Source organism: Sphaerodactylus townsendi, linkage group LG06 (assembly GCF_021028975.2).
Source record: "Sphaerodactylus townsendi isolate TG3544 linkage group LG06, MPM_Stown_v2.3, whole genome shotgun sequence".
Taxonomy (NCBI): domain Eukaryota; kingdom Metazoa; phylum Chordata; class Lepidosauria; order Squamata; family Sphaerodactylidae; genus Sphaerodactylus; species Sphaerodactylus townsendi.
This window is the reverse complement of record NC_059430.1, coordinates 96609869-96623908: the sequence shown is the minus strand read 5'-3', so window position 1 is coordinate 96623908 and position 14040 is coordinate 96609869. Positions and strand designations below refer to the sequence as shown.

Sequence of the window (14040 nt, the reverse complement as noted above, 5' to 3'; positions counted from 1 at the left end):
ATCTCTGAATAGACCTTTTTCACTACCAGGTGCCAGATAAGCATTTGAGATGCACAGGAGGGCTTCTAACTCCCTTTAATAGTTACTTGGAAAGGGAATTTGATGGGTGTAAGAGAAGATAAATGTTTGCAGATATTGCACCAGTGATAGACAGATGGCAAAAGTGTCCTCTCCTCCCATTTATACTGGAGTGAGGAGCATGACTATATTCTTCAAGTGCCAGAAGGGCTACCGTTATGGAAGAGGACGAAGTCTTGTTCTCTGTTGTCCCTGAGGGTATGGCAAGATCTAATGGGCTTAAGGTACCAGAGGGTAGACTTGGGGTGAATATGAGGGTGAACTTCTTAAGCGTAAGAGTCGTTGGGACAATGGAGCACATTAGTAGGATGTGGGCCTCCTGTCACACTGGGAGGCCAAGCAGTGTCTGGTCAGCCATCTCTTAATACCATATATACTCGCATTTAAGTCGAATTTTTCAGCACTTTTTTTGTGCTGAAAAAGCCCCCCTTGACTTATACACGAGTTAGGTGTATTTTAAAAAATATTTTAGAGTTTTCACTTTATCGGCCACCAGGGTGCGCAGTTTTTAGGCTAGTGGCACCAAAGTGTCAGGGATTTTTCAAGAGACTCTCCTGATGATACCACTCAAGTTTGGTAAAGTTTGGTTCAGGGGGTCCAAAGTTATTGACCCCCAAAGGTGGTGCCCCATCCCCCATTGTTTCCGATGGGAACTAATAGTGGATGGGCTACATTTTGAGGGTCCATAACTTTGGACCACTTGAACCAAACTTCACCAAACCTGGGTTTGGTGAAGGATAATCTCTTGCTGATACCAGCCAGGTTTGGTGATATTTGGTTTAGGAGGTCCAAAGTTATGGATCCCCAAAGTGGGTGCTCCCATCCCCCATTGTTTCCAATGGGAGCTAATAGTAGATGGGGGTCCATAACTTTGGATCCCCTGAACCAAACTTTACCAAATTTGGGTGGTATCATCAGGAGGGTCTCCTAAAGATACTCTGAAATGTTGGTACTGCTAACATAAACATTCCTCCCCTGACCAAAAATCCAGTTTTGAAGGATTTTAACTCTTGTGTTTTAGCTTGGTTGCTGATTGAGCTAAGATTTTTGTACTTTTAAAGTTATTGTTGAGACCATATTGTTTTTGTTGACCCTCTTTTTCACTTACAGAGCTAGTTTACTGTTTTTCTTTGAAATAAGTATTCAAAAACATTTAACCTACTTATGCCTCAATTAATGTAATTTTATTGGTATCTATTTTTATTTTTGAAATTTACCAGTAGCTGCTGCATTTCCCACCCTCAACATATACGCGAGTCAGTAAGTTTTCCCAGTTTTTTGTGGTGAAATTAGGTGCCTCGACTTATGTGCGGGTCGACTTATACATGAGTATATACGGTAATGCTTTAGCTTTGGATTTCCTTCTCTGAGGATTGGACCAGGTGGCTTGTAAATCATCTTCCAACTTTAGGACTCAGACTTGGGCTAGAGAAGGAGCAATTAGATTTTTTTAAAACATGCATTGGTAAAATCTCCCCACCTTCTTTCCCCTTTGGTGGCTTAGTGGTAGAACATCTTTTTGGCATTCAGGAGTTCCCAGGTTCACTCATCACTATCTACAATTAAGGACCAGGTGGCAGGTGATGCAAAAGTCCTCTTCCCTAAGACCATGGAGAGCTGGGGCCGGCCTGTATAGAGAATTCTGACTTTGATGGATCAATGGTCTAATTCAATATAATGCAACTTCTTGTGTTCATTTGCTGACAGCTTTGTGATTCTCACAGGTAATCACACTGTCCTTTCTTTATCTGCAGAGAGACGTACAGCAAAACCGCAATGCTCCCTGAAATGACCCTGTTGCTGCTGCTGTTGATTGGCATCTCCACAGTAGCTGGAGGGGGAGCAGGAGGAGGTTATGCACAAATCAAATACATGCCGCCTGTGGTGAAAGGACCTCTTGGCCCTCCATTCCGGGAAGGCAAAGGACAGTACATAGGTAAGTAGCATTCACATGTAAGAGTGGGTGGGCAAAGAGGTTGGTTAGTTAGTTCTGACTTGTGAAAAATACAACCTCCTATCATAAAAATCTGAAAATGGTAATCTTTGTGTCTCCTAGTGTTTTCCAACTCTGCCTCAGCAAATGCCCAATTTGTGGGGTGGTGTCTGGGGGAGGGCAGAGATTGTGGAGGATGTGATTCACTTCTGTGTGGTGCTTTAGCCTGCCTAGAAATTTCCAGAACATCACTAGGTGGAGGCCATTTCCTTCCCTACTCTCAGTTGCCTGGGGGAGGGAAACTGGGGCAAGGGAGGTAAGTAATTCCTTGTTCTGGTTCGTTAAACTGGAGAGTCTCTCCCCTAGACAATGCTGTAATTGTTTTTAAGGTCTTATTTTAAACTCAGTCACCCAAATCCAAGAATAACTTCAGCAACCCTGTGCCAGCCTTTTCTTCTAACATCAGCTATAGTTTTCTGAGAGGATGTTTTAGCTCCAGTGATGGAGAAGCTGACAAGTTGTTTCTCCCAGTACTGGTTGCCAGATGCCAAAGAGCCTGGGCTTTTCCATCTTGTAGTGGTGATGAGGTGTATGTATGTATGTATCGGTAGGAAATTGTTGCCAGTGGACCATGAAGGCTGTGTCTTCATTAGGCCACAGAAAGGCTGTCCTTCATTTGCTAATTGCTAAGCAACAAGGAGGCTGTGGTATTCTCTGCCACCACCCAGAAGGGGTCATTCAGTTCTATAGCAAGGAGGGGGAGACTTACACCACTCATTTCAAGTGGAACCAGCTGCTTACCATTCAGAACCTTCAGAATTGTTTGTGGTGGGTTTTCCGGGCTGTATGGCCGTGGTCTGGTAGATCTTGTCCCTAACGTTTCACCTGCATCTGTGGTTGGCATCTTCAGAGATGTATCACAGAGAGAAGTCAGCCACAGATGCCAGCCACAGATGCAGGCGAAACGTTAGGAACAAGATCTAACAGACCACAGCCATACAGCCCGGAAAACCCACCCCAACCAGTTGAATCCGGCCGTGAAAGCCTTTGACAATACTTCAGAATTGTGATCGTGTTCAATGATTAGTGATCATCTATATTCCTGAACCCCCACCAAACTATAATCCCATGGTGTTTTTTTGTTAGGAAACCATCACATATTACATCAAACCAATCAAGTCTTTAATATATATATGCAAAACCATCATGTTTCCCTGTATCCTACTCTGCTGACACAGTTACACCATTCAACCAATGTGGTCCAGGATATCCAACTGTTTGGCAGGTGCAAGGTCGTCTCTCTTGTATAGCAATGGCTGAAGGTCCCAAGAGCAGCAACTGGCACGTTAAATATGGCTTCACCAACAGACGAAGGTGAAGCGGTGCTGTGCTGTTGATGGAGTGTGTGCTTGGGAAGACATGGATACAAATTCCAAGTTTCTTTTAAGCAAGTAATGACTTCTCAGCCTAACCTACCTCACATCCTATTATGAGGATGAAATGAGATCATTCTACTGGATGACTCCACCAAAGAGAGATTAAAATAATGATTTTCTACATGGAATCAAAAGCTGGCAGGTGCATCTCACTTCCCCTAGTGTAGCCAGAGATCGTTTATATCTTGGTGTCCGGTTTTGAGGGCCTCCTCCTTCTCTGTGGGTGCTGCGAAAGGAACACCTATGCCATGTGCTTTGAAGTGCAGAACAATTACCACAGGACAGTATAGGAAGCTGATCTGAAGTGAGGGCCTGGGCAGCAAAGGGGTGTATGCTATATGATTGTATACATTTATATATATACATACACATACATATATACACACACATACAATAAGCAGAACAGTTCACCTATTGTTTTCCTGAGTGGTGAAACAGATGACTCTGAAGGGTTTGCATTGGCAGGGATGTTGAGGAATACCTCTCTGTTTGAATGCTTGCTTTGATTGGCTTACTATCAGGTTCATGCAGGTGTTGGTTTGGAGAGTGAGAGCTATTGGACAGGAAGCAGGGTGTGCTTTTCAACCAAGGAAAGCCGTGCAGTCAGGCAGGCCACCCAGAGAGGAAAGGAAATAGGGGCCCAGACTGGCAAAGTTTTGTTTTTTGATGCAGCCATCGTTCTTGTGGTTTTTTCTTTCCTCTGGGATACCTACTGGCAACGGTTGGCCTTCAAGAATGGTTATTTAAGTGCACGTATCTGCCATATTTAGTGATGGGAAGGAATTTACCCAGTTCAGTTTGGCAGATGACCCCAGTTTTGGAGTGTCCCCCTCCCCAGGTATCTTGATTCATGTTTTCTGACTCATTTACACAATGCACTTGCCACTGTGTTATAGAGTAACAAAGGTGTTCTGCAGACAAACACCTCCTAAGTAGCTTGTGCCATCTTGCAGACTTGGTGAACTTTTAGTGTCTGTGAAACAAAGGAACAGAAAGAAAACTTGCAGGGAGAAGTGGAACCTTTGCTGAAATTCCTTTTGCCCATCTGGAATTTTCCTTTTCACCTAGTGAAGAGGGACAAGGGGGAGGTAGCACTTTCCCACACAATGCATATGTAACTCTTACACATACTGTTCATCTGTCCAATAATCAGAGAGCGCAGAGAGGATGCGTGGGTGCCTATACAGATATTCAAGTTAAAAGGTTGGCATGAATGAAATTTGCCAAGCGGATATATTCTGCTCCCCTTACTGATTAACAGAATAAATATCACCAATGAATAATAAGAGGGGAATGCATATCCCCTGTCTGCATGACAATATGATGAATTCAATTGGACCACTGGAAAACCAATGCCCCTGTGTTTCTACCGCATCTTTGCACCGGTTGCCAGCTTCCAGATCCTGAAGCATTCACAAAAGTTACCCCCAGACTCAGCTCGTAAGCAGGATCCAAACTGTACTGGTTGCAGCAGCTAACAGAATTCAACTGGCCAACTAGTATAAAAATGTAACAGGCAAGCTGTTGTCAGGGGGTTTAGACACAGAGACATTTTCCCCCTGTGTTGAAAAGAGCTACCCTGGAAGCTCACTCATTGATGGCCACAATTCAGAATTTTGGTTCATACCTTCAAGGTCTTAAATGGGCCATCTAACTAGACTATCAGGAGCCCCTTCCGCACATGCAGAATAATGCACTTTCAATCCACTTTCACAATTGTTTGCAAGTGGATTTTGCTGTTCCGCACAGCTGCAAAGTGCATTGAAAGTGGATCGAAAGTGCATTATTCTGCATGTGCAGAAGGGGCCAGGGAGAAGGTTGGGTAGAGCTCTAATTTTGTAGAAGCAGGGTAGAATGTTTATATGGAAGAGTATTCAAACCACATGCCAGTGCAGAACAGACATGGGGGAGGGCAGTAGTGAAGGCTGTGAGTCTAGCAGCATCCTTGAAAGCCACCTAAGTCTAGAGTAGAATTGTTGTGTGTGATTCTGCAAAGCAGAATGCGTTACAGTGCAGAAAGCCAGCCAGCTAGCCAAACCAGTGGCATAGAAGCTTCAGCCGCCATTGACGGGGAAGCAGTGGTTCCGGGAAACCATCTAGCATCATTGCAGACAGAAAAAATGTTCCTGGGCATCTTCTGCAGTGCATATGTTGCAAACTTCAAGTTTACAACCCTTGAAAAGCACAAATCAGGATGCTTTTTTTCTCCCCAAGGTGCTCAGAGTCCAGTAGGGAAGACAGGTCTTTTGCCTGATTTACTAATAAATCTAATGGCTTATCAGGTGTTTAAATCTGCACAGATGGTCGGGAAGAAAGGTTTTTTTAAAAAGCACTGTGTAGCATGAAACAGAGTTAAAGTCTTTCTTCCTGCTTTTCCAGCTGTTGCAAAGTTCTTATCTGAACTCCAGCCAAAGAGAACAAAACAAGGCACGAACTCCAGCACAGTCTTACTGAAAAGGGAACAGTTTGGCTGCTGATGGGCTGAGATTCAAGTATCTCTCCGTGCTGGTGTTTATTTCTTCCAATGTGTTCTTGTCGCCACCACGCAGGCTGAATTTGCGAAAACAGGAGAACGGCAGCCACTCGCCTCAGCTGATGGGGCAGGAAAGCTGATCAGGCAAAACTTCCAACATGATGCTTTGCCACTTCCTTCCTTCTGCCTTTTCACAGGCAAAGAGGAAACCATTACCTAGATTCCTCCTCTGTCTAAGCCAGTGTTTCCCAACATTTTCGAAGTCACAGTACCCTTGACCTCACTCTTCATATCTCACGGTGGTACCCCTGTCATCTCCCCCACCTTCCCCTCCCAGTGCCACTGCTTTCCACCCCTACCCCCCCCACCACCACCTTCCCCTCCCAGGGTGAAGGGAAGCACTGTGGGGCGGGAAGCGGCTGCTGACCTTGCGGCAGGTCCTGCCCCCTGGGCCAGCTTCATGTCCTTGCTGGCACCGGCGGAAGACACCGCAAAAGTGAGGGAGGCTGGTAGCGTTGCCGCGGTACCCCTGGGACATGCTCACGGCACCCCAGGGTACCACGGAACCCTGATTGGGAATCACTGGTCTAAGCATTTACTCCAGTTGAGCCCTTCCAACAGCCTCGGAGATAGAAATTCTATAGGATTCTCACTGGCAGACTAAGATCTGAGAGGCCCAGGTTCAAAGGCCCATTCTCCCATGGAAGTCTGCAGGGTGATCTTGGGCTAATCACACACACAATAAAACAGAGAAGGGGGGAAAGTTGCCAGCTACTTTGGGCCTCCAGAGGGGAAGAAAAGTGGAGCATAAATGAAGTTAATAAAGAAAACAGCAGTAGCCACACCACTGGCTTTCTCCCAGTATTTTTAAATAAAATTAGATAAAATATATCTATTTTTAAAATAACTTCTTTCCCAAATAGAGTTGCTGACTTTGGGATTAAAATTCTTGGCGATTTGGGGGGTGGAGTCTCTAGGGTTATAATGCCCTAGAGTCCATCCCCTAAAGCAGCCATTTCTCCAGGAGAACGGATCTCTTGAGATCAGTTGTAATTTTAGGGAAACTGCAGACCTCATCCTCTCAATTGGCAACCCAACTCCCAAAGGTGAAAGAGAGAAAGGCCGTTTATGCCGCGGCCCAAATCTGACGGCACTGGAAGGCGGTAGCGCCCCCAGGCCGCCCGTTACCTACAAGCGCCCGCTGCTGCAGCGCCCAGCAGCTTGGCGACAATCGCTTCCCTCCCGCAGAGGCTGACCTGAGGGTTGTTGTTGGGGAGGGCGTCTTCCCTGCGGCGCGATGCGGAGCAGCGCCGCCGAGAACGCTATTCCCCTCCTCCCTCCCACTTACGTGTCCTTCGCTGCGTGCGTCTGCGGAGTGCCTTCCATACACTGTCCTCCGACCTCCAGAGTCCGGAGGGCAGCGAAATGGCCGCAACTCTGCAGCGGCAGGCTGTGAAGCATTAAAGGAAGGAAGAGAACAGCGGCTCCGTCTTGAGCCGCCTGCCTTCTACCGACCTCCCCTGCGCCTGCTCGCGACGCTTCCGTGCGAGCGGGCTCCACTACGCCGGTGAAACTCTGCGCCCGGCGTGAAGACGACTGGAGGCCGTGCATAAACGGCCAAAGAGACAGAGAGGTGTTTTTTTTAAAAAAAACTAACAAAACATGGTACTTGATGACAACTAGAGAAGTAGTGTGGATACAACCAAGGATTGAAGTGAAAGTTGCACTGGGAGCAATTGGGAGAAACACATCACTAGGAGTAGATGGGATATCCATAGAGTTATTCCAAGCCACATGAAACAGTCTTATCAAAATCATAACAAGAATATGCCAGCAAAAATGGAAAACAAAACATTGGCCCACAGACTGGAAACACTTAATCTACATTCCAATTCCAGAAAAAGGTGACAACAAAAACTGCAGCAACTATTAGACCATCACATTGATTTCTCATGCAAGTAAAATGATGCTCAAAGCCTTGCAACAAAGACAGTTACTGTACATGGAACGAGGAATGCCAGATGTTCAAGCTTGATACAGAAATGGAACAGGCTCTGGAGGTCATATTGCAAATTTACATTTGTTACTGGAGCATGAAAGAGAATTTCAAAAGAAAATCTGCTTGTGTTTGATAGATTACAGCAAAGCTTTTGACTATAAACATCAGGAAAAGTTATGGTTAGTTTTAAAAGAAATTGATATGCCACAATATCTGTTTGTTTTGATGCGCAACCTAGACTCTGGACAAGAGGCTAATGTTAGGAAAGAATATGTAGAAGCAGAATGGTTTCCAATTGGCAAAGGGGTCAGACAAGGATGCATTTTATCTCCCTAACTTTCTAGTCTATATGCAGAACATATAAGGAAAGATGGATTGGATTTAGAGGTGGAGTGAAAATTGGAGCATTAAAAGTTTGAGATATACAGATGATACCACATAACTGGCAGAAACAGTTGAAGATTTGACAACTGATAAAGATTAAAGCAGAAGGTGCCAAAACAGGATTGCAGTTAAAAATCAAGAAGATAAAATTAATGACTGCTGAGACAGTCATTAACTTGACAATGAAGAAATTCAAATTCTTCAAGATTTTCTATTCCTTGGCTCCATAATCAATCAAGAGGAAGGCTGCAACCAAGAAATCAAAAAAGAATTTGGATGGGCAGCCATAAAGGAGCTCAAAAAGATTTTTAAGTATAAAGGTGCATTGCTGGTGACCAAGATCACAATAATTTATTCTGTACTATTCCCCATCAATATGTATGGGGGTGGAAGTTGGACAATAAAGTAAGCTGACAGGAAAGGAAGAAAGTTGGTGGTGTTGGAGGAAAGTTTTATGGATACCACTGTCTGCCAAAAAGACAAATAAGAGTGTTCTAAATCAACTCAGCCCTGATATGGAGCGATTTCCCACTGGTGATTAATCCTGGGATAGTCACCCGAAGTATCCAGGCTTCCTTGCGATCTCCCCACTGCTGAAACACAGAACACAGATCAGTCCTGTTTCTGGTGCTCCCTCCCCCCTTATCACGGGATTTTCCTGGACCTGCTTGTATATGCACCTTTTTGAAAAAAACACTCCAATGGGAGCTAATAGGAGATGGAGGCTACACATTTGAGGGTCCATAACTTTGGCCTCCATGAACCAAACTTCAAAAAACCTGGGTGGTATCATCAGCAGTCTCCTACTGATACCACCCAGGTTTTGAAAGATTGGTCCGGTCAGGGGGGTCAGATATGGAGACTCCCAAAGGAATTGCCCCTGATCCCCCCATTGTGTTCCAAATGGGAGCTAATAGGAGATGGGGGCTACATTTGAGGGTCCATAACTTTTGCCCCCATGAACCAAACTTCACCAAGCCTGGTTGGTATCATCAGGAGAGTCTGCTACTAATACCAACCAGGTTTTGTGACGTTTGGTCTAGGGCAGTGGTGGTGAACCTTTGGCACTCCAGATGTTATGGACTACAATTCCCATTAGCCCCTGGCGGGGGCTAATGGGAATTGTAGTCCATAACATCTGGAGTGCCAAAGGTTCACCACCACGGGTCTAGGGGGTATCATCAGGAGGGTCTCCTAAATATACTGTGAAATTTTGGTGCTGCTAGCTTAACAACTGCACCCCTCAGAGTAGGCACCCACCACCACTACCACCTTCACTAGAAACATGCTGCAGTGAGGATGTTGGAACCTGGATGAAAAGGTGTCGATTCTTTTGAAACTTGGTTGTATCTAGATTAAATTTTCAGTGGGAATTCGGCCCATGGATAACCCCGAGGTAGCCTGATCTCATCAAATCTCAGAAGTAAAACACAGTCACCCCTGGTAAGAGTTTGGATGGAAGACGTGATGTGGAGACAGGCAATGACAAACCACCTCTGAATATCTCTTTGCCTTGAAAACCCTACAGGATCACCATTAGTCAGCTGTGACTTGACAGCACACACACAAACACGCACACAAATCAACTCAAGCTTGAGCTCTCCCAGAAGTTAAATTGACTAAACTGACACTGTCATAGGTTGACTCAATAAAGGAAACCACGCCCACAGTTTGCAAGACCTGAACAAGGCTGTTAACAATGGTATGTTTGGGAGGTCATTAATTCTTAGAGTTGCCATATGTCGGAAGTGACTTGATGGCACTTAACACAGACATACACAATCACAGACATACTGACTTTTTTGCTGGAGTGAATGTCCTGTTGTAGGAAGAGCTCCTTAAATTGGAAGAAAGCTACTTAGGGGGTGTTTGGATCCACCCCATTTTCACTGTGGTTGTGATGAGTGGGCGAGTCGGAGAATTTCTGGCTGTATCTGGAAATTATCAGTGATACTCACAAAACCTCAATTCTCAACTCAACTGCAAACTAAACTATGAATATTTAGACACCATGCATTTTTTTTCAAAAACAAAATATCTGTGACAAAAGAACTACTTTTGACCAAAACACACTATGAATAAGAAAAATACGCAAATTGGCTTTTCTCTTCAGACACTCCTCCCCATCCCCTTACTCCAAAAAAAAAATCCAAGGTTAGAATGGGAACTGTTTTTCAAGTGGTAGCAGCACTAACGTTTTCAAGAAAGGGAAAGTATGTGGCAGGAATAGAGAGGTGAGAATCATGAGGGAAGATGAAAATCATGGCCAATACTCAGTACAACAGCACAACCTAGTGGATATTCTGGAAGCTAGCAGTCATTTGTTTTTCAAACGTCTCAGAATCCAGCATAATTTTTTTTGATGCACAGGAGCCAATATTAAGGGAGGAAGAAATTAGATTGCAATTCCTCCCGGGGGACAGTTCAGTTAGTTCTGAGCAGGATTTGACATCCCCCAAGGCTGTTGAATGGCCTGATGGAGTGTGAACTGGTCCAAGCCAGCCCTTTGACTTTTATTGTTTATATAATATCATAATTGCCACAATGCTTTACTGTTTTAACCTAGATAAACATAATTAGACAAGAATTGTACTACATGACCTTGAGTCTACAGCTCCAAAGACTGATGATATCAGGCTGTGAGCGTCTTGAATAAAAACTGAAAATATAGCTTTTTATCACAATAGATATATTAGGCAAAACAATACAGGCTAAATACATTAACCACACAGTGAACATGCAACCCAAGCTAGCCCATCGGTCGGATTCAAGACAGAACCTCGATACTCTTCAAGGCTTGTGATACAAATGAGTCTTTTTTAAGCAGGCACAATTTCATCTGCTAAATAAACCAAAGCATTTCTGCCGGGACCCAATGCTAAAGCACATCCATTATACAAAGGCCAGCAGAGTGTATTACGTCTGCGGATTATCAGCACAGGGCATGAGACAGGGACACTTCCCGCCCCTGCCCCCTCCATTTTTGTAACCTTTTCAAGATCCTTGAAGAGGGACATCAATGGTATAGTTTTGTGCATCCCTCTTATGCCTCACTTTCCCCTCGGCAACAGAAGAATTTAGCATAAAGGAACTTTATGTTCATTAGATGCTTTCCCACCTTATGTAGTTCAACACATAATTCAGCATATGGTAAGGAGTGAGTGGAAGTGGAGAGATCCCACTTTACCTCCGTTTCTTCCAGAAGGGATAAAAACTATTTAAAAAATAACTTTCTTAATGTTTAGAGGCTTTCAGCTATAATATTTCTCATTTTAATCTGGTTTAAAATGAAATCTGAATTTAATGCAAACCTATTATCTACATAAAACAAAGTTTATTATACTGAGGAAAAAATGTGGGGAAAATATATTTCGAATCCATTCTATAACTCATTGGTTCATCTTTATGGCTTCTGTCCCACATGTGCAGGCCAGCCATAGAGAATAAACTTTGAAAGCTTTTAAAAAGGTCAATTTTGTATGAGTGCTCCCCACTATTCTCCATCTCACACTGGATTCAACAACCCTTCATACCCAAATGGACATGAGAAAGAGGGGTGGGGGAGCACTCTTCCCTCCATTCCCTTTCTGCCACAGCGGACAGAGGACATGGGTAGCTTCAGCACATAGCTTCAGATCTTCGATTTCTGATGTTCAAGTGTTTCACAAATTTCTCTGTCAGAGGTTTTTGTTGTTGTTGTCTGAGTAGAGGAATTATTCAAGAATTGCCAAAAATATGGGGCAAAAATGACATAGAATGATGAACATTCTCATTACCTCATGAGCCTGGGAGAAGGCCAGAATACATCGACTTGCAGTGCCTGTAGCCTGTAGCCTTTTCGCACTGAAGGCTGAGCAGGAAAGGGCATCAAGACTCAAATCTTCCCTATTTTTAAAAGAATTTTAAGAATTCTGGAGCAATCTGATGGAACAGCCCAGAAGGCCCCATTCCCTGCTGGCATCGTTAGTCCCACTTCCTTCATTGAAGTCAGTGTAGGGCCCCGCAACCTTGGACCAGAGGCCTGCATCAGAGCCACTCGCTATAAAGGCAGAAAATTTCAAAGCATTCTGCAGCACAAAGGACTAAAGACCCTGTCAAAGTACAAACTGGCAATCTGTTGACTCCATCACCTCATTGTCAACAGGCTAAACACTCTTTCTGAGGAGAACTTTGCTTCTTTTCACTGGTCTCGACTCTGTAGACCCAATGTTGGCAGTCACCCTCTCCTTGACAGTGAATACCTCTGTCTCTAATGAGGTCAACTCACCATTTGCAATTGCCAATCGATCTCTCCCTGATGATAGTTGGACCTATATAACATCAGGGAGCAGGGATCTGAATTGCTGTACCACAGTCCTGTGGCCAACTCCCTGGACATGGAAGTCTTGCTATTCAGGCATAGGACAAGGACACATTCTGCACTCTTGGATAAAGAGGGGTGGAAATTAGACATTTTGGGCAGGAAGTTTTATTCCTCAAGAGCATTGGGATTCTGTATTGCCAACTCTGCTGAGCACCTGAACTTCATTCTCTACCTGTCAAAATAAAGCAATAAGATCATGTAAGAAAGAGGCTGACAAATATCACTGATAAGGGGGGGAGGTGCATGCTCAGGTGTACTAGAGTTGCAAGCCATCTAAACATTCTGGTGTTTTTAGAAACCTTTTATTTTTCTGTCCATGTGGTCACCATTGGCATTCAGAACTAGTGGAAATGCTCCTTGTGCCTCAGTGGTGAGTACAAAATCCCCACACCATTTCTGTTTAACAGAGACTCCATTTCTGTGGTGAGACATGGTCTTTTGAAACAAGATCACATCCGGGCTACACCGTCCACTTTCCCTGCGCCAGCGTCCCCGGTTTGGTTTTCCTGTCTGCTCTCTTGGCCGGCCAGAAGTTGGCACGTTGTATCTGTTCCTTGCTCCCCCTCCCACCCTTTTCTTTTCACAAGACTGGGTGTTGGTTTTTTCCCTCTTTCACTTGCGTTCCCTCCTCTTGCGGGCTTGACAGCTTCCTTGTTCCGATGACCTGGAAAATAAATTCTTTTTAAACTATCAACTCCATAAGAACATATTGAAATAATTTTCCTTGGGAAGGCATTTTTCCGGATGCCAAAAGAAGAAATCTTGCTTAAACATACAAGCTTAAGTTCTGTTTCTGGCTATGGTATTCAAGTGGCAAAGCTACTTGGCAAGAGTTTCTTTCAACGTGATGCCCATGTGACCTTTTTTAGGGCAGTGGATGTGGGCCAGCCTTTGGCCCCTTCCACACAGCACAGGTAGAGTGGGTTGCAGTTGGGATAAAGTAGCCCGCTCTCTTGTTTTTGCATCCACATGCCTCTGTGCAGGCAGCGACCGGAACCTGCAGAAATAATGTGGGTTGCTGTTGAGCCTTCGCATGAAGGCGCATCTCTCTTTTTTTTAACTTACCTTCCTCCGCTGCATAGCTATGCAGGTAGACAGGCATGGACCTCCACAGCCATGCTGACGTCTTGTGATAGAACGAGATGTCCCTGTGACCCAGCATGACTACACAGCTGCAAGGTGGGGACTTTTTAAAAAAGGGAAGCAGGGCCGATTAAAGTGCCTCCTGGCTAGCCATTCACTCACAAGCTGCTGCAACCCGGGTTTTAACAAAAGAATCATGGATAGTGCGATTCTTTTAAAAACTGGTTTGGGGGACTCAACACGGGGCAGCCTTGCTTTAGGGGTGGGAATCACTATCCATGATTCTGTGCA

The 14040-nt window shown here is 44.5% G+C and overlaps 1 protein-coding gene across 1 annotated transcript in view; it reads left to right on the top strand.

Moving 5' to 3' along the window:
• Positions 1-14040, top strand: part of COL8A2 (collagen type VIII alpha 2 chain) — a 171070-nt gene that overhangs the window by 151024 nt on the left and 6006 nt on the right. Inside the window, exon 3 of the mRNA XM_048500796.1 lies at positions 1833-2014. Coding sequence (XP_048356753.1) covers positions 1855-2014 — 160 coding nt within the window. The 5' untranslated portion in view covers positions 1833-1854. The remainder of the gene's footprint in view (positions 1-1832; positions 2015-14040) is intronic.